This window comes from Ceratotherium simum, chromosome 10 (assembly GCF_057802395.1).
Source record: "Ceratotherium simum simum isolate JZ-2026a chromosome 10, ASM5780239v1, whole genome shotgun sequence".
Classification (NCBI taxonomy): domain Eukaryota; kingdom Metazoa; phylum Chordata; class Mammalia; order Perissodactyla; family Rhinocerotidae; genus Ceratotherium; species Ceratotherium simum.
The window spans coordinates 57128251-57156124 of NC_141909.1; the positions used below are offsets into that span (position 1 = coordinate 57128251).

Genomic DNA, 27874 nt, shown 5'->3' on the forward strand with positions numbered 1-27874 from the left:
GATATGACTGAAATGGTGTTAAATTTGTTGTATGATAGTAGTGAGGTATTTAGGGGTGAATCAGTGTTGTTTGCAACTTTCCAGCGGTTCAGGGGGAAAAACCCTATATAATGAGAGAGAATGCAAACGTGAAATGTTAGCATTTAGTGAGGGGTACACTGTTCCTAGTACCATTCTTTCAACTCTTCCATCGGTTTGTAAATTTTCAGACTAAAAAGCTGAGATTAAAAAAAAAAGTACTGGCCCGCCCCGTGGCTTAGCGGTTAAGTGCTGGAGCTCCGCTACTGGTGGCCTGGGTTGGATCCTGGGCGCCCAAGGACGCACCGCTTCTCCAGCGATGCTGAGGCTGCGTCCCACATACAGCAACTAGAAGGATGTGCAACTATGACGTACAACTACCTACTGGGGCTTTGGGGAGAAAAAAAAAAAAAGGAGGAGGATTGGCAATAGATGTTAGCTCAGAGCCGGTTCTTCCTCAGCAAAAAGAGGAGGATTAGCATGGATGTTAGCTCAGGGCTGATCTTCCCCACAAAAAAAAAAAAAGTGCAAGTTTACTACATTCTGACTGCAGAGGTTCACGTGGACATAGAGAATCAGCACCCTGAGAAGGCTCCTTTTCCAGGGCTCTCGGGTAAGCTCGCTAAGTTTCTCTTTCACCGCGCGCAGTCGAGATCCCAGGCCCTGCGAGACGTCACCGAGTCCCTGCGAGGCGTCACCGAGTCCCAGGCAGCTCCCAGCCCTGCCAGTGGGGAGCCGGCTACCATGGGCAGGGCCTGGGCGGGGCCAGAACCGGGAGCAGCCAATGGAAGCCGAGGCAGAGGGAGGGGGGCCTCGCGGGGCGGGGCCGGGGCGGGGCTGCGCGCGGGCTCCTGGGCTGCCCCCGGCGTTTGGCGGCCTTTTCTCCAGCTCTTGGCTGGCCGCGGGCTCTGGCCGCCGCAGAGCCTGGGTAGGCGGGGGTGCAGGGCCGCTGCCGCCTCCGTCTTCGGGTAAGCGCCTGCTCCGGATCGCCCCTCCTCCGCCCCGCCCCCCGTTTCTCCGCGGCGGCGCGGCCGGGGGCTGAGACTGTGGCTGGGGCCGCGGTCCCGGAGAGCCCCGACGCGGCCGGGCGTGCTCACGGGCTGCCGCTGCTCTCAGGTTCGCATGCAGGGCCGGGCTCGGTGGGGCGCGGTTCCGGGGGTGGGCCCCGCTGTGCCGGCTGCCGCTTCCTGGGGTCGGGCCGGTTCCGCAGGAGCGCCGGCTCCGGCCCTCTTCGCTTGGCGTTGTGGGGTGCTTGCTGTTCCAGCGTCACTGACGTCCATGTGAGGCCCGTCTGCACCTCGAAGTGTGCGCCCTTGCCCCCGCTGTGTGTTTCGCCGGCCTCTGCATCCTTCCCACTCGTGGTTCATTCAGAGTGTGCAGCCCGGGTGCCGGCGAGCTCCATACTCTGGGAAAGGGCACGCTGTACTTTGAATTGCTCCTAGAACACACCAGATAGGCTCACGTTTGCAAGGACGGATCGAATTAATTTGCCCGGAAAGTTAATGTAGTTAATGTAGCTCTGGATTTTAGCGTCCTTCTAGGTGTAAGTAATTTTATGTAAAGCGGTTGCAATGATCAGTATTGCTATTGCGCAAGAATAGGAAAACAATGTCGGGACTGCTCTGCAGAGTCTGGATTCATCCTCCTCATGTAGTGAGAAAAGTTGAAAGGCATGAATTCTGGTCTTGGCTTTGCCCCTGCCAAGTTTGTGACCAGGGGCTCAGTTAATTTATATGACTTGAGATATGATTTCTGAGATTCCTTTTTAAATCCCGCGTTTTGTAAGTCTGTGATGAGCTTATTCTCCACCGTGTACCTTAAAAAGCATGGGAAATGAAAGGGAAACAAACATGCCGGAACAAAGCTTTATGAGCCTACAGAAGTTTAGAGGCAGTGATTACAGTTTAAGACTGCAGACTGAAAAGGGAACACAAGTAAAACTGAAAGAATTTATCCAGAATTAATTATATAAGAAACTTGGAAAGCTTTCAGAAGTTCCAGCAGCAATTACTGTATTTAATTACCTCTCTTTGCGGCTGTACAAATGAGGTGAGGGGAAAAGTGCTGAGAAAGAGAAAATGCGGTAGAGAGGATAGATAATTTAGCATATATCTTAAGTGTAGGGAGAATCCTTTGGAACTCTTAATTCGTATAGACATTTCCACTCAGGAAACACTTTTTTTAGTAAAGTTTTGTATTTCCCCTGCAGGAAAATCCTACATTTATTGTGAATATGTAGAATTCCCTACCCTCCCATCCGCCAATTTTATTTAACAGCCTTTGGAAAAGAGCATTTGGCTTTGTAATACATGGATGAAAGATCACGCATACCTTAGTTTGAGTACTTCGTAGCTGTGTGACTAGGGAAAGTCCCTTTTCCTCTCTGAGGCTGTCTTTCTTCAATTGTGAAATGTGGATAATGATTCCTATTTTATAGGGTTGTGTGGATTAAATAAAATCCTTTATGTGGAAACCACTCCACAATGCCTGACATATCAGATATGTAATAATGACAGTTGTTGTTAATATCGTGTTCCTAATGCAGCAAAGAGACGAGGTCACTGGGTTTTTGTCTGGCTAGAGGATATGGCCTAAAGAGGCGTGCAAAGTCGAGAATGGTTGACAGCCACTGCTATGCCTGACACTGGAAGTTTTGCAAAATCGAAATCCCTTATCTGGATATCCCGCTGGGATGCTGCCCAAACATTAATGATTGCTAAGGACATCAGTCTCCCTCACTGTTGGCTTGTCAGTCTTGGCAATTCACTAGAATTAGGATATTTCCAAAAAATTGTGCTAGGAAGTTAAGGAATGTATGTGAGAACTCCTTCAAAGAGAGCTCGGAAACAAAGAAATGGTTCAGTTTACTGAACAGAGATTTCAGCCTAAGATAGCTGAAGCCCTGTCACAGCTTGCTGTGGCCAGTCCAGCTTACTGGACATAATGTCTCTATTCCAGTCTTAGCTAGAACCTTTTCTTGTTTGGATGTTTGACCAACTGCTCATGCTCTCGGGTTGTTATTTTAAGCCAAATTATTCTTTCTTTGACTCAGCAAATGTTAACATGGGAAGGTGCGGTAGTCTTAACTGCTCAGGGATCTGGTCCTAGCATTTGGAAAGGAAGAGAGAAGAGCCTAAAAGTTACTTTTACCCATTTCCTAGCTAACTTTTAAAAATTATAATTGAATAGAAAGTACTTTCTTAGAGTTTCACCAGGGACACAGGAGGGAGCACTCATTTGTGGAAGGTAAGTTTATTGCGGTGGTACATCTGAATGGGAACTAGTGGGTGTGTGCTCCATCCATATGATTCAAAACCACGGGGAGGCAATTCCATAGCCGTTTTGAGCTCTAGTTGAGTATTTACATATGCGTAAAACCCAGAACCTCTGGGTTTTAATCTAACTAACTAACGACTTAGTATCAAAACCAACAAAAGAACAAGTAGCCAAATCTCTTTAAAACTAAACTAGCAAAGCAAATAAAAGTAGTGGCAGGAAACCAGAAAGTTAATCAGTGATGGCATGAGGTCATATGACAATATAGTCTTTAAAAAATGTTTCGTGTTTTTTTTTGTGTGTGTGAGGAAGATTAGCCCTGAGGTAACATCCAATGCCAATCCACCTCTTTTTGCTGAGGAAGATGGGCCCTGGGCTAACATCCATGCTTATCTTCCTCTACTTTATGTGGGACGCCGCCACAGCATGGCTTGACAAGCAGTGCGTTAGTCCGCGCCTGGGATCCGAACCTGCGAACCCCGGGCCGCCGAAGCAGAGCTCGAGCACTTAACCGCGTTGCCACTGGGCCGGCCCTGTTTCCTGTTGTTTTTAAATTAGAGATCAAAAGTTATAATCCCATTTCCCATAAAGTTTTGCTGACATTTTGGAGGATATCTTGTGTGTGTGTGTGTGTGTGTGTGTGTGTGTGTGTGTCTGTGTGTGTGTCTGTGTATATATATATATGGAGGAAAAAGTCACTACTAAATATGATGAATAAAGGGAAGAATCAACTATAATATCGTCATTGAGAATTAACTACCTAAAATGGGAATTTAATTGATCAGTATTTCAAGGCATGAATGGGCCATCATCTATTTAACTCACTGATTTTCAGTAACAACACAGATGCCCTGGATGGCCCCGAGATCCTCATTCAGTAGGTGGGCGCTGGTGTCTCTACTAAGATCTGCAGCCAGGTTAGGAACTGCTAATAAGGAGTCCTATGTTCCACGCAGATGTTTGATGCGTATATAGTATCACAGCCAAAAAATTAATCATATGGAGGCTGGGGATGGGGGATGGGGAGTAATTGCTTAAAAGTTTCCTTTTGGGGTAATCAAATATTTTGGAACTAGATAGAGGTGGTGGTTGCACAGCATTGTGAATGTATTAAGTGCCACTGAGTTGTTCTCTAAAATGACTTATTTTATAGTATGTGAATATCACCTTAGTAAAAAACTCTGGGGGAAAAAACTCATGAACACTCTTTTTGTATACTATGTGTTGGAAAAATAAATTATCGCTGTTTAGATTGACTACCTTCTGAATATTATATTTTCTCTGAAGACATTTCTCTTAAATTAAGCACGTTTTGTTTATAAAGAAGTATCTTATAAGTAGTACCTTTTTGAAGCTGCTTAGTAATATTTTCTCTGTAATTAAAACGGCCTCACTCCTTTATGCTTGTAGTGTGCAGCCTCAGGAGGTAGCAGAAAGAACACTGCACTTTAAGCAGAACATTTGGGGTTGGAGGCCCAGTTCTGCCCCCATCAGCCAGGTGCCTTGGGCAAGGCCCCTTCCTGGGACTGGGTTTCCTAGTCTGTTTCTCTGCCCTCCTGACCCAAACTTGTTACTCAGTTGATCCCCTGAAATCATTTATGTCGGACACTCTTTATAACAGTAAGTTACCAGCACTCCACAGACCATTGTTATGTAGTTATTGTTTTGTTTTTTAACTTGGCTTCAGCAAAATCTAAGAATAGGTTGAGGAAGGTACTACTGGACAGGAGACGAATTACTGGATTTATTTTAGTGTGTTTTTTTTTTTTTTTTTTTTGAGGGAGATTGGCCCTGCGCTAACATCTATTGCCAATCTTCCCCCCTTTTTTTTTCTTTTTTACTCCCCAAAGCCCCAGTACATAGTTGTGTATCATAGTTGTAGAGTTGTAGCTCTTCTATATGGGATGCTGCCTCAGCATGGCTTGATGAGCAGTGAGTAGGTCTGTGCCCAGGATCCAAACCAGCGATCCCTGGGCTGCCTAAGTGGAACGTGCAAACTTAACCGCTATGCCAGTGGGCCGGCCCCTTTAGTGTGTTCTTATACTCTATAACTTATAGTATTAGTCATTATATTAGTTATGAATTTAGTAAGGCTAAGAATTAGTTAAGTATGGAGATTATTAAATGTTTTCAAGGATAAAAGGGAGCTGAGTTTTGGGGGGCAGGGTTGTTCTTGGTACTGAAATGCATAAAACATGATTTTCAAATTCCACGCTTAGGGAGCCTTCTTTTTGTTTTCTCCCCAGTGGCCTTTTTATTTGCTTTAAAAAGCATTTAATCATATATTTTTTTTAAACAGCTTTTTATTTTTAAAATTTTTTTTTTTTTTTTGTGAGGAAGATCAGCCCTGAGCTAACATCTGCCAATCCTTCTCTTTTTGCTGAGGAAGACTGGCCCTGGGCTAACATCCGTGCCCATCTTCCTCCACTTTATATGGGACGCCGCCACAGCGTGGTTTGACAAGCAGTGCGTCGGTGCACGCCTAGGATCCGAACCGGCGAACCCCGGGCCGCCGCACCAGAGCGCGCGCACTTAACCGCTTGCGCCACCGGGCCAGCTCCAGCATTTAATCATTCTTAATATGAAATAGTTCAGATATACAAAGCAGAGAGGAAAATACAATGTACCCCATATACCATCACCATATTCAACAATTATCAAGAGTTTACCCTGTACGCTTCAGCTTTCTCCCCTGCCTTGCTCCCTCTCCCTTTTGCTGGACTGTTTTAAAGCAAATTCCAGACCCCTTAAATATGCTAGTGTGCATCTCTGAACCATCTGGGGATCTTCCTGCATCACCCTACTATCCCTATCCCACCGTTAACAGTGATTCCTGAAGGGCCTCTTGTGAACTTTGTTCTGGGTGATGGGGAGACACAGAGGACTTTGCAGGGCAGGGGTGTGTATGTGTGACCTAATTATGTCCGTGGGTGGGATGGTTTGGGCGTGGAGAAGATGAGAGCAGGGAGGCCAATTATGAACGCCCTTGGTCTAGATGCCAGGTGATCGGGCTGGTGCTTGGCGGTTGCAGCAGGGTGGAGAGGAGGAGCAAGATGAGCTGGAGAGCCTCTGTGGGGGGCCGCTGACCAGCCTGGCCTCAGATGGATGCCTATCTGGAGGACAGAGGGGGCCTTGGTGTGAGGGTGGGGTAGCCTGCCATTGTCTGTACCCACAGGTTCCTGCAGGCAAGAGTGGGACCCCAGTGGCCAAGGTTCCCCTTCTAGGGAGAATGGGCTCATTTTGACCACCTCACCTCAGGTGGCAGTTCTCTGCAGTGCCGTGACAAAGCCCGTCCCTTGCCTGGCTTAGTGGGCCAGCACCCACCCCTCCATGGCTCACTTATATTAGCACGTCAGAGCTGGAAGGCTTTCGGAGCCTTCTACCCTGTTCACTTGTGACCACCCTGAGTTTGGTTAACGTCCATAAACGAGCAGTAGCTATGGGTAGGTCTCTTTAGGGTCCCCTTTGGGTTCCTTGTGTTTTCTCTCAGTTTGGACAAGCCCGTTAGCCTTATTGAGAACTGACGTTCTTGGGAACTGTAGACTTGGGAAACTCCTAAAACATGCAAAGTAAAATCATTGGGCATATCGCTTGCCAGTAATGATTATAATAAATTAGAAATTTTACTTTAAACCAACAATAATTGTAGCTGTTAGTATATACACAAAAGTGTTAATTTGCGTGTGTTTCCTGTTAATGGACATGAGGCCAGATTTACCAGCTGAAGTTGTGTAAAACTGCAGAACATATAATGAATGTGGGGGACCTGGCTGTGGCAGGCATGTGAATATATGTCACAGTGCCCGAAGACCTATTAAGGGAAAGGAGGATGGAAGGCAACAGTTGTTGAGTGTCTTTTTTGTATTAGTCTTAACGTATATATTTAATCCTTACAATAGGCCTAAAAGCTAGGCGTCTTCTTTAGCTTAGTTAATAAAAGTATGGGCTCTACCCCTAATTGGATGTATTGACTGCTGTGATGGTGATGGTGGTGGTGATGATGATGATGATGATGGTGATGGTGATGATGGTGATGATGATGATGAAAAAACCTAGAGGTTAACAGGAGCTTCCCTAGGAAGGAAGTGGTGTGGCTCTGACCCGAGTCTGCCTCTTTCATTCCTACCAAGCTGCCTCCCAGCTGTTAACATAGTATGGGTAAGAGAAGAGAGTTAACATTTATAGAGTGTAAACTAGAAGTGTATTTTGGTAATTTTAAGTAATTGTCATTTTACCTTGTGATGCTGGGTTGCAACATTTTTCTACTCCAGAGCACCTGAGGGATTCCAGTGCCTCCCGGGAGGGACTCACTAAGACAATGGTGAACAAATAGCAAATATTTATCTAGTGAAGAACAGATATAAAATAGACTACCCAGGGAATAGCCTCCATTGTGCTACACTGAATACATACGCACACGTCAAGGAATCAGTATATTGGATGATTTAAGGCCTGAATGAGAGTTAAGGCAACTGATAAAGTGAGAAGAGTAGTTGCTAATTTGGGGTTTAGTGGATAGGAGTGCTTTGCTTTATTAAGGCAAGGCTCCCCTTGGGAATTGCTGCAGGAGGGTTTCAGTGATAGCATCTCATGGCACTCTCCAAATCAAACTCAAGTTTAAAGAAGAAACTGCCTCTGTGAGAAAATTACAACTTTGAAACATCTTCCTTTTTGTGTGCAGGAAAACCCTGTTGGAGGCTATGTTTCTGTGAATCAAAGGAGCAGGGACAGCGGCCAGGATGTCGGCCCTCAACTGGAAGCCCTTTGTGTATGGGGGGCTGGCCTCCGTCACGGCAGAGTGTGGTAAGGAGCCCAGCGTGCTAGGGTCAGTTTGCCTGCTGCCTGTGGTGGCGTCAGGATTTGGTGTTTGATGTGAATGTAGCTCAAGCACGGAGTGGGAGATTATGGAATGTTAGTATCAGAATTTAGAACTTCCCTCTTCTGTTGGTATGCTTTGAAGACAACGTGGTCATGTTTGCTACTTATTAGCAGTTAGGGGTCAAAGTTTAGTGGGGAGAAAGTTGAAGCAGTTGAACAACCGGAAGTTTCATGAATCATTTTTGGATTACGTCTGTCCCTATTTTTGTTGTCCTTTTCCCCACTTTGCCACTGTTAACGCGTTTGGCTGTAAAGGGTTTTGAGGAGCTCAAAGGTCTTCCCTGAGCCAGATTGGACTGATACTGAGCAGCTGCCGGGAGCTGGGCTGGACACCTCGTTTGCTTCCAGGGCTCGGTCTCTGCTGTCCTGGCACAGAGGCTGCCCCTGAGGAGCCAGTTTGGACCAGGGCCGAGGGGTTGAGGTGCATTAACCACCCACTCATCTGCCCTCATAGCTTCTCTGTGCAGATGGGCTTTCCCATTGACACAAGGAGTAGAGTTTACTGAGTATGGTGTTATCTATTTGAGTGGACTGTGTGTTAGGTACTGTATTAAGCATTTTTACCTGCATTCACAGATTTAGTTTTAGACGCAAAATGAGAGACTCTTAGAAAATGAACTTTTACCTCTTTTCATTCATATTGAGCCCAATTTTAGCCTTCATGTATGTAAAGAATAGTAACATATTTTAAAATGGATTTCCTGTTTGTGTACATTATTCTATGTATCTATTTTCTACAGCAGTGCAGCCTCCTCAAATCCTATGTAGAATAAGATGGGACATAAATAAAAATGTGAAGAAAGGAAAATACATTTATGCATTTTTCTTTAATATTTTGGTTCCTGTTTTTTTTAAATAGAAAAAAGATGGCAAAGTATCTGCCATTTCTTAATTCTATTTCTTAGTTTACATGATAGTGTGAATGTTTCCTCAGTAATATACCATTGTGTATCCTTTATTTAGTGGAATTTCTTTTTATTAAGTGAAATATTTTCTTCTTTACAATTTTAAGGTACATTTCCAATTGATTTAACCAAGACACGGCTCCAGATTCAAGGTCAGAAGAATGATGCCAACTTTAAAGAAATTCGGTATCGAGGCATGTTGCATGCTTTAGTGAGGATAGGCCGAGAGGAAGGGCTGAAAGCGCTGTACTCCGGGTAAGGAGACCTTTGTGTGTGTATATTTCACCGTTGACCTTTCAGATGAGTAGACTTAAGACTAAGACTTCATAGAAAAAAAGTAGAAGTTTCAGGTATATTTGAAAAGAGCAAGTAGCATAGTAGATTTTTCATTTCAACTCTTTTATTTTATTTATTTATGTATTGTATGTAGTGAATGTTGTAGTAAACTGTGTTTTTATTATATTCGAGTATGGATAATAATACAGAAATTATGTTTGTTTTTAAAAAATTCTTTAATTCAGTATTTCACTCTGAAAATAGCCCTTCCACTTGGCTATTCTAAATTACCGCGTTTTTTGCCATAGTGAAAAATGATACGAGTATTCTCCATGGGTAAGAGTTGCATGAACTGCTTTTCTTTCCTCCAACACTCAATGTACAGTGTGGTGTAGGCGGTGGATAGAAAAGTGAACGAGACAAGGCCCTGCCTGTGTCAGTCAGTCCCTGCAGGAACCGGAATTCATTCGGGTGGTTTCAGTGAGAAACTTTAATGAAGGAGCTGCTCATGGGTTAAGGGAACAAATGGAGGCTATTGAGGTACCTAGAAACTAGCAAAGTGAGAAATTGTTACCAACCCCAGGATCAAAGAGGCAAGGGCAGGAATGGTGTTAGCAGAGCCTCCTAGGGCTGAGCCTAAAGGAGCAAACAGTAGCTGTTGAGGGATGCTTTGGTAGCGCCCAGGGAGAGGAAGAATACCTCTGCTTCTTTCTCCTCCCTCCCATCTTCTACTGGCTGAATCCACCCAGAAGTCAGTTGGCAGGGGAGCCTGGGTGGTGTCGTCCATAGGCACCAGCTTCTCGGGGCACAGAGCAGGACAGAGAAGGGTGAGGATGGATCTGGGAGGATGGGGATCAGCAGCCCTGTCTTGAGGGAGCTGTGGTCTAGTGGGGGCTGCAGATGTGTAAACGGGATTACAATGGGGTCTGGTAGGTACTAGAATCTGGTAGAGGCAGGGCATCAATCCCAGACGGGGGGGTCAGAAGAGGAGGTGGGTTTTCAGGAAACCTGTTCAATCCAGAGGCACTGGATCTGATCTTGAAGGACCAAGACGAGTTAGCCAAGTGAAGTTGGAGAGGAACCGTATTCACGCAGAGCCAGTAGTGTGTGCAAGAAAGCATGGTACATTCTGGGAACCGCAAGTACTTCAGCATGGATATAGCATGGGCGTTGGTGAGTTGCCAGAGATGGAGTTGAGCAGTAATAAGGGGTCAGGACACAGACAATGTCAGGCCATGCTGAGCATCTTGGTTTTCTCCAGTATACCATAGGTCCCAAATGGGTGCCTCACAGCCCTTCCAGCCACCAGTCCCCAAAGGTTTTTGTTTTTCAATTGAGCTAATATTTTGAATATGAGAAATTGTGCATAAAAACCTGGGATTCTATCTTAAGAAAAATGAACATCTGGACCCACATTCTTTCACTTGTGATAATAGTAACTGGTGTTAAGGATGCTTTCTTTGGTTTACCAAAACCTCTGCCACTCACGTAGTGCACGTGTGTGCAGTTGGACCCAACCTGCTTCACTCAGTCATGGCATCTGCCTGGTGCCTGTAAGCACTTGAGTTTGCTATGCCTATGACAGACAGAAGCCACTGAAGGGTTTTGAGTAGAGGGGCTAACGTGATTGGGTTTCCATTGTAAAAAGATGCCTGCTTGCCATGAGGAGAAAGAGTTAGAGACTGGTAACACCGGAAGCAGGCTGTCATGAAGGAAGCAGAGACAATAAGGATCTGACCTGAGGTGTTGTCTTGGGGATGGGGAGAAAGAAGACAGGCTAGAAAACTATTTCAGGCATAGGATTGACATATCATGGGACCTAATATATGAGAGGGTAGCGGGAGAGGAGCAGACCAGACTAATGTCTTGATTTCTGGTTTTGGCCAGTGTGTAAATGGAAGTTCCATTCCCTGGTCTAGAAAACAGAAGAGGAGAGCTGATCACTTGGAGAGGGAAAATAATTAGTTCACTGTGGGACACTTGATCTGGAGGTGGGTATAGGCCATGTGAATTGAGAAATTTAGGAAGCAGTTGGAAATGCATCTTTGGATCAGTGTTGAAAACATGGATTTAGTAGTCATCAGTCTTCAACAGTAGTTGAAGCCATGGGAGCAGATGAGCTCACCCAGGGAGTGTGTGGAGCAAGGAGAGAAGAAAGCGTAGGATGGAATCCTGGGCAACCCCAGAGGACAGAGAGAGGATGCTGCAGAGAAAAGAAAAGAAATGGGAGAGGGTGATGTTCTGGCAGCTCTGGGAGGAGACACCTGCAAGTAGGACAGAGGGTGGACAGTAGCAAATACTGCAGAGAGGTTATACAAGGTACTAATTGAAAAGCATCATTTAATTTAGCAAGAAAGATGTCAGTTGGTCACCTTGGTGAGAGGAGAGTTTTGATGGAGGGGGTGGGGTGAAGCCAGATTGCAATTCAAGAAGGAAGTTGGAAGTGCAAAAACAGCTGGGCAGTATAAATGCCACAGGGTGGTTCTGGGGTCAGAGAGGGTGACGAGAGGGAGAAGGAATAACTGGAACAGGGCCCCCCAGGAGGTAGGAGGTGAGCTCCAGAGCAACAGTGGAAGAATGATAGATGCTTACAGAGGCCGGATTTCACCAGGCGCTTTGTATCGAGAAAGGAAAGCCCTTTCATCTGAACACGAAGGGGCAAATGGAACTCCATGTGCTCTTACATTTTCGTTGAGGATAGACATGAGGGGCTGAGCTTCCACTTAGTGAGCTCATAATTTGCATGGATTTAGCTGAACCCACCTATATTTTTGTTGGATTTTGCATTTTAAGAAATCTGTTTTAATGTAGTTTGATTGTGGAAGGCAGATATGTGATTGTATCTCTGTGTGGGGGTCTTCTAGAGGATTTTAAGAATTTTTTCGTCGCTTTGTAATTGGTGTGACAGGATTGCCCCTGCGATGCTACGCCAGGCTTCCTATGGCACCATCAAGATAGGCACTTACCAGAGCTTGAAGCGATTATTTGTCGAACGCCCAGAAGGTGAGCGGGGAATCTTTTTTCCTAGTGGTTTTGGATCTATTTTCTTCAGGTTATTTGTGTCTTTACTCCTGCTGAGAACTCTGGGTATAAAGTCTAACTGAATTGTGCTTAAAGCAAGTCAGTTATCAGCTGAATTTAGGGGAGTAATAGTTAAAAGGAACAATCTTACAAACATTTTACTGAGTTGTCTCCATCTCCAAAATGTCTAGACTAGAGCATAAGTTATAGTTCTAGGCAATTTAAAATTTTCTAAAATCATAGGGATTATCACCTGTTTTTCAGGAAAGCGGTTAATACATTTCTTAGTACTAAGAACTCTTGAGTTCTAATAATTGATTGCTGGTTGATTCTGCGACTTTGCTTTAACCTATAGAACTTTCTATCTCCTTTTACAATGAGACGAGCACCGTGGGACTGTCACGTGAGGGGGTGAACAGGAGCAAAGATGCTTTGGAAGTGCTTCAGTATACTTCAGATTAAATCTGTGTGATGTGCTTTAAAACTTTATCTCCATTTCTCATAGACTCTCAAAACAGTATCTCATAGGAGTATATCTTTTTTATTCTCCTGCCAGATATACCTCATCTTAATTGCTTCAGTGGTCTGTATTGAAGCACACAAAAGGGAATTGGTAGATAGTTACTAACTGTGCATGGTAATTCACATTCCTTTTTGGATATCAAGAAATTTTGCTAAGCAAAATCCCCTTAGCCAGCGAAATCCTCAATCCTTTTAAAATTACTTGATTCATAAAGCATAAATTTCTTTATTCTCTTAAGATGAACAAGTGGTATGTATATGAGTTACACTTATAAAGAACTCTGTATATGTGAAAAGTCAAATAATATATCTCTGTTTGCAGATGAGACCCTGCTGATAAATGTGGTCTGTGGAATTCTCTCTGGAGTCATATCCTCAACCATTGCTAATCCAACTGATGTTTTGAAGGTAAGCAGTGCTATCTATATCTTATAGGCACACTCTGCATTTTCTTATTAAGGGCAATGTTCAGATAATGAAAATCTGCCAGAATAGCATACACTATGCGTATGTGAATCTGTTTATAATTTAAGTACCATCAAGACTCTAACTTATAAATCTCCACTAGGTGAATTTCCCACTGATACAGATGAGCTTAAAAGTAGAGCTCATTTTGGAGACTTTGGTGATTTCGGAAGTTTTGGTGATTAAGCAGGAAAAAAAATGTAGGCTTGGATGCATTTGAATTTCATTTTTTCATTGAAAATCTCCCTTGTTTTATTGGTTCATTAAAAATAGATGGGCTGCACGTTTTACACAAGTCTAGGCTGCTCATTAATGACCATTTCTGAATGCATTATGTTATCCATTAATTTGATTTCAGGAAATACTAATGAAAATATTTACTTACCACAATTAGACATAACACATTAGATGACCTTGTTGACAATACCCAGGACAACAGCCTCTTTAAATCCTTTTTGAAATAGGGCAAGGACTAACTAATTAAATAAAATAAAAATTAGGCATGAGTTACTTTTTGAACCTTCTCAAGTTATTCCTTTTCCTCCCTCCCTCTCCTTTTTCACCCTTTATTTAAGCTGCATTCACTGTGCTTCCACCTTGTACCAGTTGCTGTATTAGGTGCTTAGAATCCAAAAATGAGTAAGACAAGGACCCTGCCCTCAACCTTCAGTCTAATGAGAGATTCTGATGAGCATCAGCATTTTATGCAGCAGTGTGTTGAGTGTACTACAGTTATGCACAGTGAAGGTACAGCACGAGTGAAGAGAAATACAAGACGCTTTTGCCATAAATTTACCCTATGTTGGGGTAAGATTGCCAGGGAAAAATATCCTTGCTCCTATTAATCTCTCAAATGTATGTCAGGGCTGTGGAAAGGCAGTTTTTGAGTTTTGGTTTATTTTTCCATGTTAGTGTGGCATTAACAGTTCCCTTTAGAAGTTCAAGGTGATGTGTTTGCTCCCTAAACCAAAATAAGGTACCAATTTTTTAGTGAGAAATCTCTTTACCTTCTTAAAAATGCAGAGAGCTACATCAAACGTTATTTTTATGTTGGAATCTTGGTCATGTGAATTCCATGGCCACCGTAAAGTTCATTTGTAAGTTCAAGTGTAACAGATTGTGACAGGCATCATGTGGCCATCCCGTGGCCAGCTCGCCTGCATACCTTTTAGTTCAGCTGGTTGGAAATAATTGTGGCTTGGAGTAAATAATTTAAGAAATACGTTCGCCCATGCTTAGTGCTGCCAAGTACACTGGATACTCTTACTAGTTATGTTAAATCTTTAGAATTACCATCATATTCTCTCTTTCCCACTTAGTAACCTATAGGGAAATATGCCATTTTCTTTCTTTTTCAAAAGACTATTTAAAAAAAATTAATTTCTTTTGACACCTCATGAGCTATTGTATGCAGGACTGTCTAGACTCTATTAGATGCTTTTTGTCGATGCCAAGTGCCTAAGAACCAATCCTTATAAATTTTTAGTCTACTGAGGACATTTTATTTTATTTTATTTTTTATTTATTTATTTTTTTTGTGAGGATGATCAGCCCTGAGCTAACATCCGTGCTAATCCTCCTCTTTTTGCTGAGGAAGACTGGCTCTGAGCTAACATCTATTGCCAATCCTCCTCTTTCTGCCCCCCCCGCCCAAAGCCCCAGTAGATAGTTGTATGTCATAGTTGCACATCCTTCTAGTTGCTGTATGTGGGACGCGGCCTCAGCATGGCCAGAGAAGCAGTGTGTTGGTGTGCGCCCAGAATCCGAACCCGGGCCGCCGATAGCGGAGCGCGTGCACTTAACCGCTAAGCCTTGGGGCCGGCCCAATCCTCCTCTTTTTTTGTTGAGGAAGACTGGCCCTGGGCTAACATCCATGCCCATCTTCCTCCACTTTATATGGGACGCCGCCACAGCATGGCTTGCCAAGCAGTGTGTCGGTGCACGCCCGGGATCCGAACCTGTAAACCCTGGGCCGCTGCAGTGGAGCGTGTGCACTTAACCGCTTGCGCCACCGGGCTGGCCCCTTTACTCTTAATGATTATTAAACAACAGATGGAATGATTTTCAGAGGTCTACATTTGGGGAGAAGTGTGCTAGTTTCCTGCTCATGTTAGTCTTTAAAATCATCCCTAGATACGGATGCAAGCACAGAGCAGCACCATTCAAGGAGGAATGATAGGCAACTTCATTAACATTTACCAACAAGAGGGAACGAGAGGACTGTGGAAGGTAAGCTTGAAAAACAGATCCAACTGACTTAGTTCTTCCCTTTTTTCCTTTTTTGAATTTATTTTTCTTATTTCCATCATTTTATTTACTCCCAATGGCATAATGGATTGTCCTTCAAGATGTCTTCTTCCTTAATTTCCTTATCTGTAAAATGGAAATATAAGGAACATGTCACGATTTTAAAAGACTTTCTGAGTAATTCATATCTAAGGGATTCTGCGAAGGTGGAGTACTTTTTGTTTGTTCCTTTGCTTTTTTTTTTTATTCTTATGCGGAGAAGGAGTTTGTGGTTACAGCTACATTGGATTTTTTGATCTGTATGTTTTATGGCTCATAAGTGGCGACTATGTTGTTATTAGGCAAACACTGGTATGGAGTGCTGTTTCCTAGTATTTTAGTTACTCATCAGTAAAGGTCATCCAGTGTGATCCTCTCAATATGTACAAGGAAACCAGAGGCTCTGAGAGGTGACTTGTCCTGGCCAAGGTCTGGCCAAGGTCATACAGTTAGTGCCAGAATAAGAATTAGACTTTGGAGCTTCTGACTTCTTACACTCTGGTCTTCTCTACGCTGTTACTACGTTTCTGCCTACCAGCAGGAAGACATAAAAATTGGCCATAGTTTGTAGAGTAGAACCTTTGCACATTTGCAAGGCTTGTTCTATGGAGAGAGATCTGAATCTTTATTATTAATGTTTTTGCCAGGGCGTGTCCCTTACTGCTCAGAGGGCTGCTATTGTTGTTGGCGTGGAGCTGCCGGTCTACGACCTCACCAAGAAGCACCTGATTCTCTCGGGCCTGATGGGAGACACTGTGTGTACCCACTTCCTGTATGTTTCGGATTTTTAAAAAAATTAATATTTTAGGTATACATGAGTTTAGGGTGGAAATTTGGTGCATACTTATAGAAATTTAAAGAAAGTTCATTATAAAAGTATTATATTCTCATATTTGAAAAATTACAATACAGAAGTGAACCAGGAAAATGAGTGTATCTGAGTTTAATCCATTAAGGGGCAATTTTTGCCCCTCAGAGGATGTTTGGCAATTTCTGGAGACTGTTCTGATTGTTATGACTAGGGAGAGTACTGTTGGCATCTCCTAGGTAGAGGCCAGGGATGCTACTAAACATCTTACAGTGCACAGGACAGACCTCCACGACAAAGAATTATCCGGTACAAAATGTTAGTAGTGCCGAAGCTGAGAACTCTGCTCTGAGTTAATTGATACTAAGTGTGGTCTGTGGTCGTCTTGTGAGACTGAAAATTTAGTAGAACCTGAGCCCCTGGTGGGCATTACAGTGGGGAGATCTTTTTCTCTGTTCTCCAAGAACAACATGGTTATGATATGGCTAAAATTACTCTGATGCCCACTTATAGGTGAATAGATGCAATAGACCATCTTTGGAGGACGTTCCTTCATGTTTCTATGATTCTTTGACGTTCTAGAACCTCAAAGGTGGTCTTAGCTGTGGCTGGAATTTATCAGCCAGTATAATCAGTGCTGGTGTTTCAGGAGTTTGTGCAGCTCTCTTAAATGTGAACCTCATTCTTGATACATTTCATCTTGTTACGTATCACTTGAACATAGTTGGGGAGGAGGCTGTTTCCTGCCTTTGGTAGTGGTGATTGCAGCTCAGTAGTGGCTAACTTTTTGTTTTTCCAATGGTATCTTCTTCATAGCTCAAGCTTCACCTGTGGTCTGGCCGGGGCCCTGGCCTCAAACCCTGTTGATGTTGTGAGAACACGTATGATGAATCAGAGAGTCCTTCGAGATGGAAGCTGCTCTGGCTACACAGGTACTCTGGATTGCTTGTTACAGGTGAGAATGAATTTCCATCTTTACGGAGTTGTGAATTCGTTTCGTAGCCCATTAGCTTCCATGTTACCCTTTGAAGAGTTTCTTAGGATTTAAGGACACAGAGTTTAGAGCAAAACATACCTGTGGATCTGTCGCTTGTAATTGTGTATCTTTGGTCAAGGTACAGATTCCTTATACCTCGGTTTCTTCATAAGTACAATGGGACAATAATAGCACCTACATCATAGGGTTATTGTAAAAATAAGTGAGATAAAGCCTTTAAAGCAATTAGCATAGTGCCTAGAATGTAGTAAGCCCTTGTTGTTAGTTTAATTAATAATAACAAGGAATACTATTATGAAATAAGCAAAGTTACTTAATCTTCAACATTCTAGTGGATTGTTTCGATCAGTGAAACGGTCCCCAAATAGATTTATATTTTATTTATTTATTTTTTACCTAAGAGGTAACTAAATTTTGAGAGCTGTTAAAACTAAGATGAGTAATGCTCGAAAGCCCTGAGATGGTACACAGTTTTTGCCACACCAGGGTTGATTGTTATAAATACAAAATCTAGATGAATATTTAGAATTGAAAGTTCATTTCTTTATATCTGTGCTCTGCTGTGGTGAGTGAGAAAATAGTCATATTTTCTGTGATTATAGTAGAACTGTGTCTCCTTCCAAAATATATCTCCTTCCTGTTGAGTCAAACTGGAATGAATATCCTTCATTCAGACATCTCTCTCAAGGCAACACATCAGTCTTCCTGTAGTTCTCAGCTTAAATAATCAAGCCTAGTGTTCACGAGTGGACAGAAGTTTGTGACTGTCTCCCCTACTGGATTGCCAGCAGTCAAAGATTAGGGACCAGTTTTGTGGTTCCTGTTATCCAGCATGATGCTGGTGCATCCTAGACTTTAAGTATTGCTTTAATGAAGCAAAGATACTTATCATTTTTATCCATCCAACAACTTATGAAATAGTGGTGCTCTGAGTGATATCTTGACCACCATTGCTTCTTTGTTTCCAACCTGTTTATGAGCCCAAATGGCTTGGAAGCAAAAGATTGTAGTTGGAATTAAATCTAATTTCTTACTCATTCAACTGCTGTTTGGTTTGTGTGTGGGGTGGTTTGGCACGGAGCCTTAGTCTTCACCTATGCAGAAGCTTTTAAAGAAGAATAGATGAGTTCAGTCTGGCTACTAGTTATTAATGCATTTGACATAATTGGAAAGTTGAAAGTTAACTCTTATTTTTTTCCTTTATAACAGACATGGAAGAATGAAGGGTTTTTTGCTCTATATAAAGGGTTTTGGCCAAATTGGTTGAGACTTGGTCCTTGGAACATCATTGTATCCTTTTCTGTTGCAGTAGATCTGAAAAAAGATGTAGCTAAAAGGATATTGTTTGTATAAACTATCAGGTTATTAATTATAGTTTAGAAGTAGGTTCTTACTCTTTTGAGTTCCTCTGATTCTAAGAAATAACTATTCAGTTTCTTTTTTAGGAAATATAAAGTCTCTATGCTAGGCACTATGAATCTTGGTTTAATGATGGTGTTATTGAAAAGTAGTGACATCAATAAAAATTTTTATTCAGACTCTGCTCTAGAAGCTGAGAGTATTTATGATTTCAGAGAAAGACAAAGATGGATTTTATATCCCTGGCCACCAGGGAAGGATGTGGTTTGGCAGCAGAGTTCTCGAATCCTTATTTTAGAGAGTGCCTAAGGATAAACAGGAATTAGCTCCTGAATTATTTGGCTGATCAGCACTATTTCCTATGTGCCAACGTGGGAGGCAGGAAAGAAGTGGCAGTTTATTAGACATGAAAGGGCAGGATTGTAAAATAGGAAATACTGGCTTTCACCATCCTCTTATTTCTCTTTGTCTGCACCTCCCTCTACCAGGAGGCCTGCCTAGCAGAAACCCTTGAGGAGAGCTTCCCGGGGCATGCTGTCTTTCTCACAGAACTTACTGTTCTGGAAAGTCCTCCCACCAAAGCAAAGTCATAAAAGCTAGTTGGTGTGGATATAATCTTAGAAGAGGCTATCGGAGCTGATGCTGGGGGACTTGTATATCTCAGCTGACCTTGGGAAGGCTTATGGGGAGATCTTTTGGGCCAGTTAAGGATGAAGCCCCTCATATTTAATCATGTCCATGGCATGTGGTCTGCCCAGACGTATTTGTTAGTAGACGTGCTTTTTGTGGGTCTGTTTTCATACATCAGGGTTGCTAAGATGGCATCTTCTTTGTCAGCCTTAACTGATAACTGCAGTTCTTTGTGACTTATGAGCAGTTGAAGAAATTGGATTTGTGAGAAGTCAAGGCACACATGAGACAGCGCTCAGAAAATGCTCACTTCCGAAACAGTAAAGTTTCCTGTGTTTCACACTGCTTCTCACTGCTTGGCTCGTGACAGATTCTGAGGTGTGAGCAACAGATGAAGACTGGGTTAGTTCAGATTGCTGTGCGTTGGCTTCGGACGCTCTGCATCAAACGTTTAATGGCATAAACTGTAACATCCAAACCCTAGTCTCTACCATTAAAGTGCCCTTCAGCATCAAAGATAACATAGGTAATGCATGTTTCTTGCTAAAGAAAACTTGCAAGAAGTTGAGGAACTGTGTACTGTTTTCTTCAGGAGAGAGTAGCACCTGATAGTCTCAGCTCAGAGCTGGAAAGACCAGAGTGCTCTAAAGAAGCTCATTGGAACCAGGGAATAGAGCCTCCAAGAGGGTATTATTGTTCCTGAACTCCTGGGGGCTTTTGCTTCTTGTCAGCTGAAGAAATGTCACACGTGGAGACCTGGACTTTTCAACCCCAGGTATAAACAGTGCAGGAAATAGATCCCTGGAATATTGCACTGCTTTATAATTTCCTATTTTGGCAGGATCTTTCACTTATAATAAGTGATTTTAAGCCTTTGAAGACTTGACCTTTGTGAGGAATTGTTACAAATTAACATCTGAATTCGTGTTGGTATGATGTGCTGGTTTTGGAAGGTGACAGGGTCCGTGTTGGTGGGAGGTGTTTCAAGCAGCTCGGATTCTCTCTCAGGTAATGTTAGTAATTTGCTCTATGATTTTTAGCAAAGTGTTATTTCCCAATCTGTAAAATGGGAATAATAACAGCTATTGATGTTGAGGGTCAAGTGAAGAAAACAGTAGCTGCTACTACCTGACTTGTAGGGTGGGTGTATTTACATCATGCTGTCATACAGCTGTCATCCCAGAATAAACAGTACAGAAGAGAGTCATCTTATCATGAGCTTCTCATTGTAGTCCCGAGTGAAGCCCTTTGTTATAGGCCTTGTGAAAGAAAACACTGTGTAAGGTAAGGTTTTATTATGTTTTCTTTAGCAAAATGTTGCAAGTGAATCGAAGAGTCAATTTTTCCAGATTTCCCTGTTTTTACTTTAGTTCAGGTCATGTTTGTTAAAATATTTCCCATCTTGGACTTCGTAATTACTTTAGATGGAAAATACTTGCTTGAAATTCTAAAAATGATTTCTTTAATGCTGCATCTATTTATCTAGTTTCTGATTAGAAGTATATAATATCTCCCTTTCTTTTTTTCTTGTAAAGATGGGATAAATCATTCTCCGTGTTCATTCTCATCTGCATCTTTTCAAAATAAAGAGTGACTCAGAGAGCCCCAAGAACTTTGCACTTCTAGAGTACAGCCCCAGGAAAGGGAATGTATTTACTTGAGTACCTTCAGTTCTATCTTTGGAAAACAACATCCAATACATACTAATTGGGGCGCCCAGGCAGACACTTCTGCATATATGCCGGGCACATTCCCAGCTCAACTAGCCCCTGGGCTGCTTCCTCCTTTAAAGCAGAATAGAAAGAAGGAACGCAGGGTTTTCTTGGGGATTGGACAATTTTACTCCCAGTCACTTTCACCTTGCCTTCTTTATTAATGTTGACTTTGACAAAGATTTTGCGAAGCAGAATTTTATTTCCAAAAGTAAGAGCTAAGACAAAGTCGTTAAAAAGAGAAAGGAAGAAAGAAGGCGAGGTGGAGTGGCGTGTAGGTGTTAGTTGCTTAAAAACTAAGATGAGAGTTTAGGTCTCCCTGGCCCCTCAGATGTGACTAGGCTCGTTCAGGCTTCACTCCAGGTACTGAACCATATCTTGAGAGATTTTTTTCTTCTTACCAAAACATTCCATTAATGTGGTAAGGGCTTTCTATAGAAAGGCTTTCCCTTTTGAGTTCCTTAGGTTTAAAGGATTACTTCTTATGAACCACTCTTTTTTTATGTAGAAATTTTATTTTTAAGTGTACATATAATTTCTAAAACAGTAGAAGCAAGTTCATCTTGAAGACCATGTAAAGAGTAAATGTCAGGCAATATTCATTGTATCAATTTATTAAAATCACGTACATGCTCATACTGGGATGAAAAGAAATTCCAACCTCACTGTGAAACTTAAGCAAGTTTTCGAGACAAAAATTTAGTATTTCTTCAGTGTAGCTTTATTAAACACCTTGTAGAACAGGATCCTAACCTGTTTTGTTTTTTCTGCTTCCTGAAAGGGTTAATGCAATTGTTGAAGCTTCTAACCAAGAAAGAACTTAGGGACTTGGGAGACTCGGTCCCCTTGTTTTCAGGGGTGTGGCTACAAGTCCCCACGCCCCCCTTGGATATAGCTTAAATATAGCAAAAGGATTTTGAGCTTTTATAACCAAAAAGAAGAAAATGGAATTTTTTGTTTGCTTGTGGAGTTCTGTAATTATTGATGCTAAATGTTGCTGATCTGTGATATAAAAAATGGCTCCTGTTGTGCATATTTATTCATGTGTTAGAAATAGTATATATTATATAAAGACTATAAATTTTTCATAAGCCTTTATATTTTAAACGTTGTTGGAATATGTGGCATAAACCTTGTTTCATTATTTAATAAACTGAAGTAATATATAATAAAAATAATTGTGGTTATTTCAGATAAATATAAATCTTTATAATTTTATTTATTTATTTATTTTTTCCCCCAAAGCCCCAGTGGATAGTTCTATGTCATAGTTGCACATCCTTCTAGTTGCTGTATGTGGGACGCGGCCTTAGCATGGCCGGAGAAGCGGTGCGTCCGTGCGCGCCGGGGATCTGAACCCAGGCCGCCAGCAGCAGAGCGCGCGCACTTAACCGCTAAGCCACGGGGCCGGCCCGGAATCTTTAGACAAAGACAATCTCCAAAGAGTCCAGAGGGCTGGAGTAGAAACAGCATTTGTGAAGGTGGCTGCAGACACTTGTTTCTGCCTAGGGGAGTTGTTGGGATCATGTTACTACTGATTGCCTGGATACCTGTGTGCCCTCCCATTATATGAAATACTCTGCAGCTCAGTAGAGGCCGGTGCATTTGACTCATGGGCTGGCCTGGCAGGGCACCCTGGAGATTCAGAACACCAACGTGTTGACATCAGTGCCTTGTACTTTCAAGTCCCTTGGTCCTTCTTCCAGCCTTTGGTGTTGGCTTGAGGTAGGAGCTGGGGTCCTGGTTAACTGTGGACCAGCCAGAGACATCTCTGGTTGGCGTAAAACAACCAGTGGATGAAATGCAAAGCTGGTTTATTAATTTTTTACTTAAAAATATTTTCTAGGTGCCTGTCTGCTTAGCATTTGAATTAAACATAGTGGTCTGTTGAAAAAATAGAATTAGGAAACAGGGGGAGACTTTCTCTCTTGGTTCTCCTACCTGTGACAGTAAATGTCATACTTGTACAGGATTGACTTCATACCGAGGTCAGGGAGAACAGCTTGCTGCTGGCGTTTCTCAAATGCCTGTGAACAGTAGAACTCTCACTTGCCTAGCAGCTGTTAGACACTTTTGACCTTATATCCAGGCTGTTTATTTTTAAACTGGCAGCTGGGAAAATCTGACAGGCTAAATCTTTGGTAGATTATAAGTTCCATTCTGAAGCAAAGCATAGGAATATAAGACAAGGGCAGTGTATAAATCTGCTTCTTGAAAGCTTGATGCAAGATAATGGTACCAAGAGCAAAACACTGGAAACTACCTCTATGTCTCTGGCTCCCCTGCTTACATAATAATCTGTGCAATGGCTTACTATGTGGCTCTTGAGAAGAATGAGTTAGATCTTGCCTGTTGACCTGGAAAGATGTCCATGATATGTTGTTAAGTAGGAAAAAGTTAAGATGTAGACTCCATGTATACCATGAACTCATTTCTTAGGGAAAAAGCATAAACTTTTGTATGTAGGAAATGGAATTTTTTTTTGTGTGTGAGGAAGATCGGCCTTGAGCTAACATCTGCCAATCCTCCTCTTTTTGTTGAGGAAGACTGGCCCTGGGCTAACATCCGTGCCCATCTTCCTCCACTTTATATGGGACGCCGCCACAGCATGGCTTGACAAGCAGTGTGTCGGTGCGCGCCTGGGATCTGAACCGGCGAACCCTGGGCCACCGCAGCGGCGCATGCACACTTAACCACTTGTGCCACCGGGTTGGCCCCTGGGAAATGGATTTAAAGGATGTGTATTAGAGTTGTCCAGAGAAACAGAACCAATAGAGTGTGCGTCTGTGTGTGTGTGTGTGTGTATACATACATGATTTATTTTAAGGAATAGGTCCTTGGGATTGTAGGGGATTGGCAAGTCTGAAGTCAGTAAGGCAGCAGGGCAGGCCAACAGACTGGAACCTCAGGCAGAATTTCTGTTATAGTCTTGAGGCAGAATTCCTTCTTCAGGAAACCTCAGTTTTTTCTCTTAAGACCTTTAACTGATTGGATGAGACCCACCCCTGTTATGGAGCGTAATCTTAAGGTCAACTGATTGTAGATGTTATTCACATCTACAAAATACCTTCACAACAACATCTAGTGTTTACCATACAACTGGACACCATAGCCTAGTCAAGTTGACACAAAATTTAACCATGATAGGGTAGAAAGAATTAGTAATATTTTCCTTATACATAATTGTATTATGTTGGTTGTTTCAAAAGCCTTTTGTTTCAAAAGCTTTTTTTGTTTCAAAAAAAGCCATATTTTTTATTTAAAACAAAATTTAAAAAAACCAAAATCTGTAAAAAAGAACAATAAAAAAGACTAGCTTGGAATACAGATCTCCAAGTGGTAGAAAATGGGAGTTGCAGTATATATAATATTCTATTTATATTCTAACTATGCGTTTCTAAAAGTATACTAATTATTTATCAAGCTTAAAATTGAGCTAAAAGGATAAATGGGAAACTTTCGCTGTTTATTTCACTTTTTAACCACTTGGTTTATATTCAATGAACTTAATACTTCTATGATTAAAAAATTTTTCTAACCTTTTTTTCGATAGGGGGACTCCTCTAGAAAGAGGTCATCACGTGGACTGTGTACTTATCCTCAACTCCTGGGTTATTTTACACAATTCTTAGTCTTCTTGTGACCATACTAACTTTCAAATTTATACTGTTTCATTGCATTATATGGTAGAGACAGCTACATTCACTGTTAAGGGGTTTTGCTTCATTAACTGTAATCCTGTAAATATATTTCTGAAACACTCCACAGTTCTTTATGGAAAGAGACGGTGACTAAATGTAAGCTGTTGCCTGTCTCCACCGAATGTATCTGTGACAGTTCTGATGACTCTAGACTTAAAAGGAATCCACATCGTACAGTTAGAGCCAGGGTTACAAACATCTGAGAGCTGCTCAAGGCCACTGGCAGACTTCATCTGTAATTGCATCACTTCTCTAATTTGCTGTCTTGCTTTGTGCTTTTTTAACATAATAGTTTGCACATAGTAGATGCTGCAATAAATACTTGTTGCGTCAAATGGAAGCAACCTACTAAGATTTTCTCATTACTTCTGGGATTCTTATATGGTCACCCAGGTCACCAAGAAGTCAGTGAGAATTGGGATGAGAGCACTGCGTGTAGTATTCCCACTGATTGCTTTATTCATCAAGTTTCTCTTGCAATGCTCAAAGAAATCAAAACCTCTGTCAGCTAATGTTCATTTCACTTCAGGCTGAGATAAATTTTTAAAAATTATGGTAAAATATATATAAAATAAATTTACCCTTTTAACCATGTTTAAGTGTTCAGTTCTGTGGCATTAAGTACATTCACATTGTTGTACAATCATCACCACCATCCAACTTCAGAACCTTTTTGAGATGAATGGTTTTGAGTGGATCTTGGTCCTTAATTCATTTAGCTGTGTTCATGCGTGTGGTCCTGGTACAGGCCCAAGCTGGAAGATGAGATCCCAGAACTTGCATCTGAATACTTCTTTTTTATTGTGGTAAAATACACATCACGTAAAATTTACTGTCTTAACCACATTTAAGTAAACAGTACGGTGGTATTAAATACATTCACATTGTTATGTAACCATCACCACCATCTATCCCCATAACTCTTTATTTTGTATAACTGACCTCTGTACCCATTAGACAATAACTCCTCATTCTCCACTTCCCCTAATCCCTGGCAACCACCATTATACTTTCTGTTTTTATGATTTTGACTGCTTTAAGTACCTCATATAAGTGGAGTCATTCAAGTATTTGTCCTTTTGTGACTGGCTTATTTCACTTAGCATAATGTCTTCAGGGTTCATTCATGTTGTAGCATATTGCAGAATTTCCTTCCTTTTAAAGACAATAATATTTCATTGTTTGTATATACCACATTTTGCTTATCCATTCATCTATCGATGGATGCTTGGGTTGCTTCCATGTTTTAGCTATTGTGAGTAATACTGCTATGAACATGGGTGTACAAATACCTCTTTGAGTCCCTGCTTTCAATTCTTTTGGGTATATACCCAGAAGTGGAATTGCTGGATCATATGGTAATTCTATTTTTAATTTTTTGAGGACCTGCATACTGTTTTCCACAGTGGCTGTACCATTTTATGTTCCCACCAATTGTGCAGAAAGGTTCTAATTTCTCCACATCCTTGCCAACACTTGTTGTTTTGTTTTTTTGATAGTAGCCATCGTAATGGGTGTGAGGTGGTATCTCATTGTAGGTTTTTTTTTTTTTTTTGAGGAAGATTAGTGCTGAGCTAATACCTGTTGCCAATCCTCCTCTTTTTTGCTGAGGAAGATTCGCCCTGGGCTAACATCCGTGCCCATCTTCCTCTACTTTATATGGGATGCCACCACAGCATGGCTTTGATAAGCGGTGCTTAGGTCCGTGCCAGGGATCCAAACCTGCGAACCCCAGGCCGCCCAAGCGCTAACTTAACCACTATGCCACTGGGCCGGCCCCTCTCATTATAGTTTTGATTTCAGTTTCCCAAATGATTAGTGATGTTGAGCATCTTTGTCTGTGCTTATTGGCCATTTGTTTTTTTCTTTGGAGAAATGTCTATTCAAGTCCTTTAACCATTTTTGAATTAGGTTGTTTGTTTTTTTTGTTAAGTTTTAGCAGTTCAGGGCTGGCCCTGTGGCTTAGTGGTTAAGTGCGTGCGCTCCGCTGCTGGTGGCCCAGGTTCAGATCCCGGGGGCACACCGACGCACTGCTTCTCCCGCCATACTGGGGCCACGTCCCACATACAGCAACTAGAAGGATGTGCAGCTATGACACACAACTATCTACTGGGGCTTTGGGGGAAAAATAAATAAATAAATAAAATTATAAAAAAAAAAGTTTTAGCAGTTCTCTATATATTCTGGATATTAATCCCTTATCAGATATATGATTTGCAAATATTTTCTCCCATTCTGTGAGTTGCCTTTTTACTCTGTCAGTAGTATCTTTTGATGCACAAAATTTTTAAATTTTCATAAAGTCCAATTTGTCTGTTTTTGTTTTTGTTGTTATTACCTGTGTCTTTGGTGTCATATCCAAGAAATCATTACCAAATCCAATGTTGTTAAGCTTGTGGCCTATGTTTTTTCCTAAGAGTTTTATTGTTTTAGGTTTTACATTTAGATCCTTGGTCTATTTTGTGTTCATTTTTGTATGTGGTGTTAGGTAAGGGTGCAACTTAATTCTTTTGCATGTGGACATTCAGTTTTCCCAGCACCATTTGTTGAAAAGACTGTCCTTTCTCCATTTAGTGGTCTTGGCACCCTTGTCAAAAATCATTTGGCCATATATGTGAGCATTTGTTTCTGGGCTGTCTATTCTATTCCATTGGTCTATCTGTCTGTCTTTATGACAATAACACACTCTTTTGGTTACCCTATCTTTGTAGTTAGATTTGAGATCAGGAAGTGTGAATCCTCCAGTTTTGTTCTTTTTCAAGATTATTTTGGCTATTTGGGGTCCCTTGAGATTCCATTTGAAGTTTGGACGAGTTTTTCCATTTCTACAAAAACTGGCATTGGGATTTTGCTAGGGATTGCACTGAATCTGCAGATCACTTTGGGTAGTATTGACATTTTAACAATATTAAGTCTTCCAATCCATGAACATGGGATGTGTTTTTGTTTATTTATGTCTTCTTTAATTTCTTTTAGCAATGTTTTGTAGTTTTTATTATACTAATCTTTCACTTCCTTGG

General features: G+C 41.8%; 1 protein-coding gene across 3 annotated transcripts; it reads left to right on the forward strand.

Annotated features, from left to right (window-relative positions):
• The first annotated feature begins 892 nt into the window (after nucleotides 1-892).
• Nucleotides 893-20864, forward strand: SLC25A30 (solute carrier family 25 member 30). Of its 3 annotated transcripts, none has more exons than XM_087436043.1 (10): nucleotides 893-986; nucleotides 7976-8097; nucleotides 9185-9332; nucleotides 12262-12356; nucleotides 13219-13304; nucleotides 15495-15590; nucleotides 16295-16419; nucleotides 17272-17410; nucleotides 18662-18742; nucleotides 19668-20864. In XM_087436043.1, the coding sequence occupies exons 2-10, from the start codon at nucleotides 8034-8036 to the stop codon at nucleotides 19707-19709; spliced, it is 876 nt and encodes a 291-aa protein (XP_087292169.1). In that variant the 5' UTR covers nucleotides 893-986; nucleotides 7976-8033; the 3' UTR covers nucleotides 19710-20864. The 3 variants fall into 3 exon arrangements, with proteins under 3 accessions (XP_087292169.1, XP_087292171.1, XP_087292170.1); XM_087436044.1 differs by lacking the exon at nucleotides 893-986 and adding an exon at nucleotides 994-1134; XM_087436045.1 differs by lacking the exon at nucleotides 7976-8097 and having other exon boundaries at nucleotides 949-986.
• Nucleotides 20865-27874: the final 7010 nt, after the last annotated feature.

What these genes read in the sequence shown, in the direction of transcription:
- SLC25A30 (XM_087436043.1), top strand. Translation starts at nt 8,034, where the DNA reads ATGTCGGCCCTCAACTGGAAGCCCTTTGTGTATGGGGGGCTGGCCTCC. An exon ending in GAACGAGAGGACTGTGGAAG is followed by an intron (nt 15,591 to 16,294) that starts GTAAGCTTGAAA and finishes TGTTTTTGCCAG; the next exon opens with GGCGTGTCCCTTACTGCTCA. An exon ending in TTGGTCCTTGGAACATCATT is followed by an intron (nt 18,743 to 19,667) that starts GTATCCTTTTCT and finishes TGATAACTGCAG; the next exon opens with TTCTTTGTGACTTATGAGCA.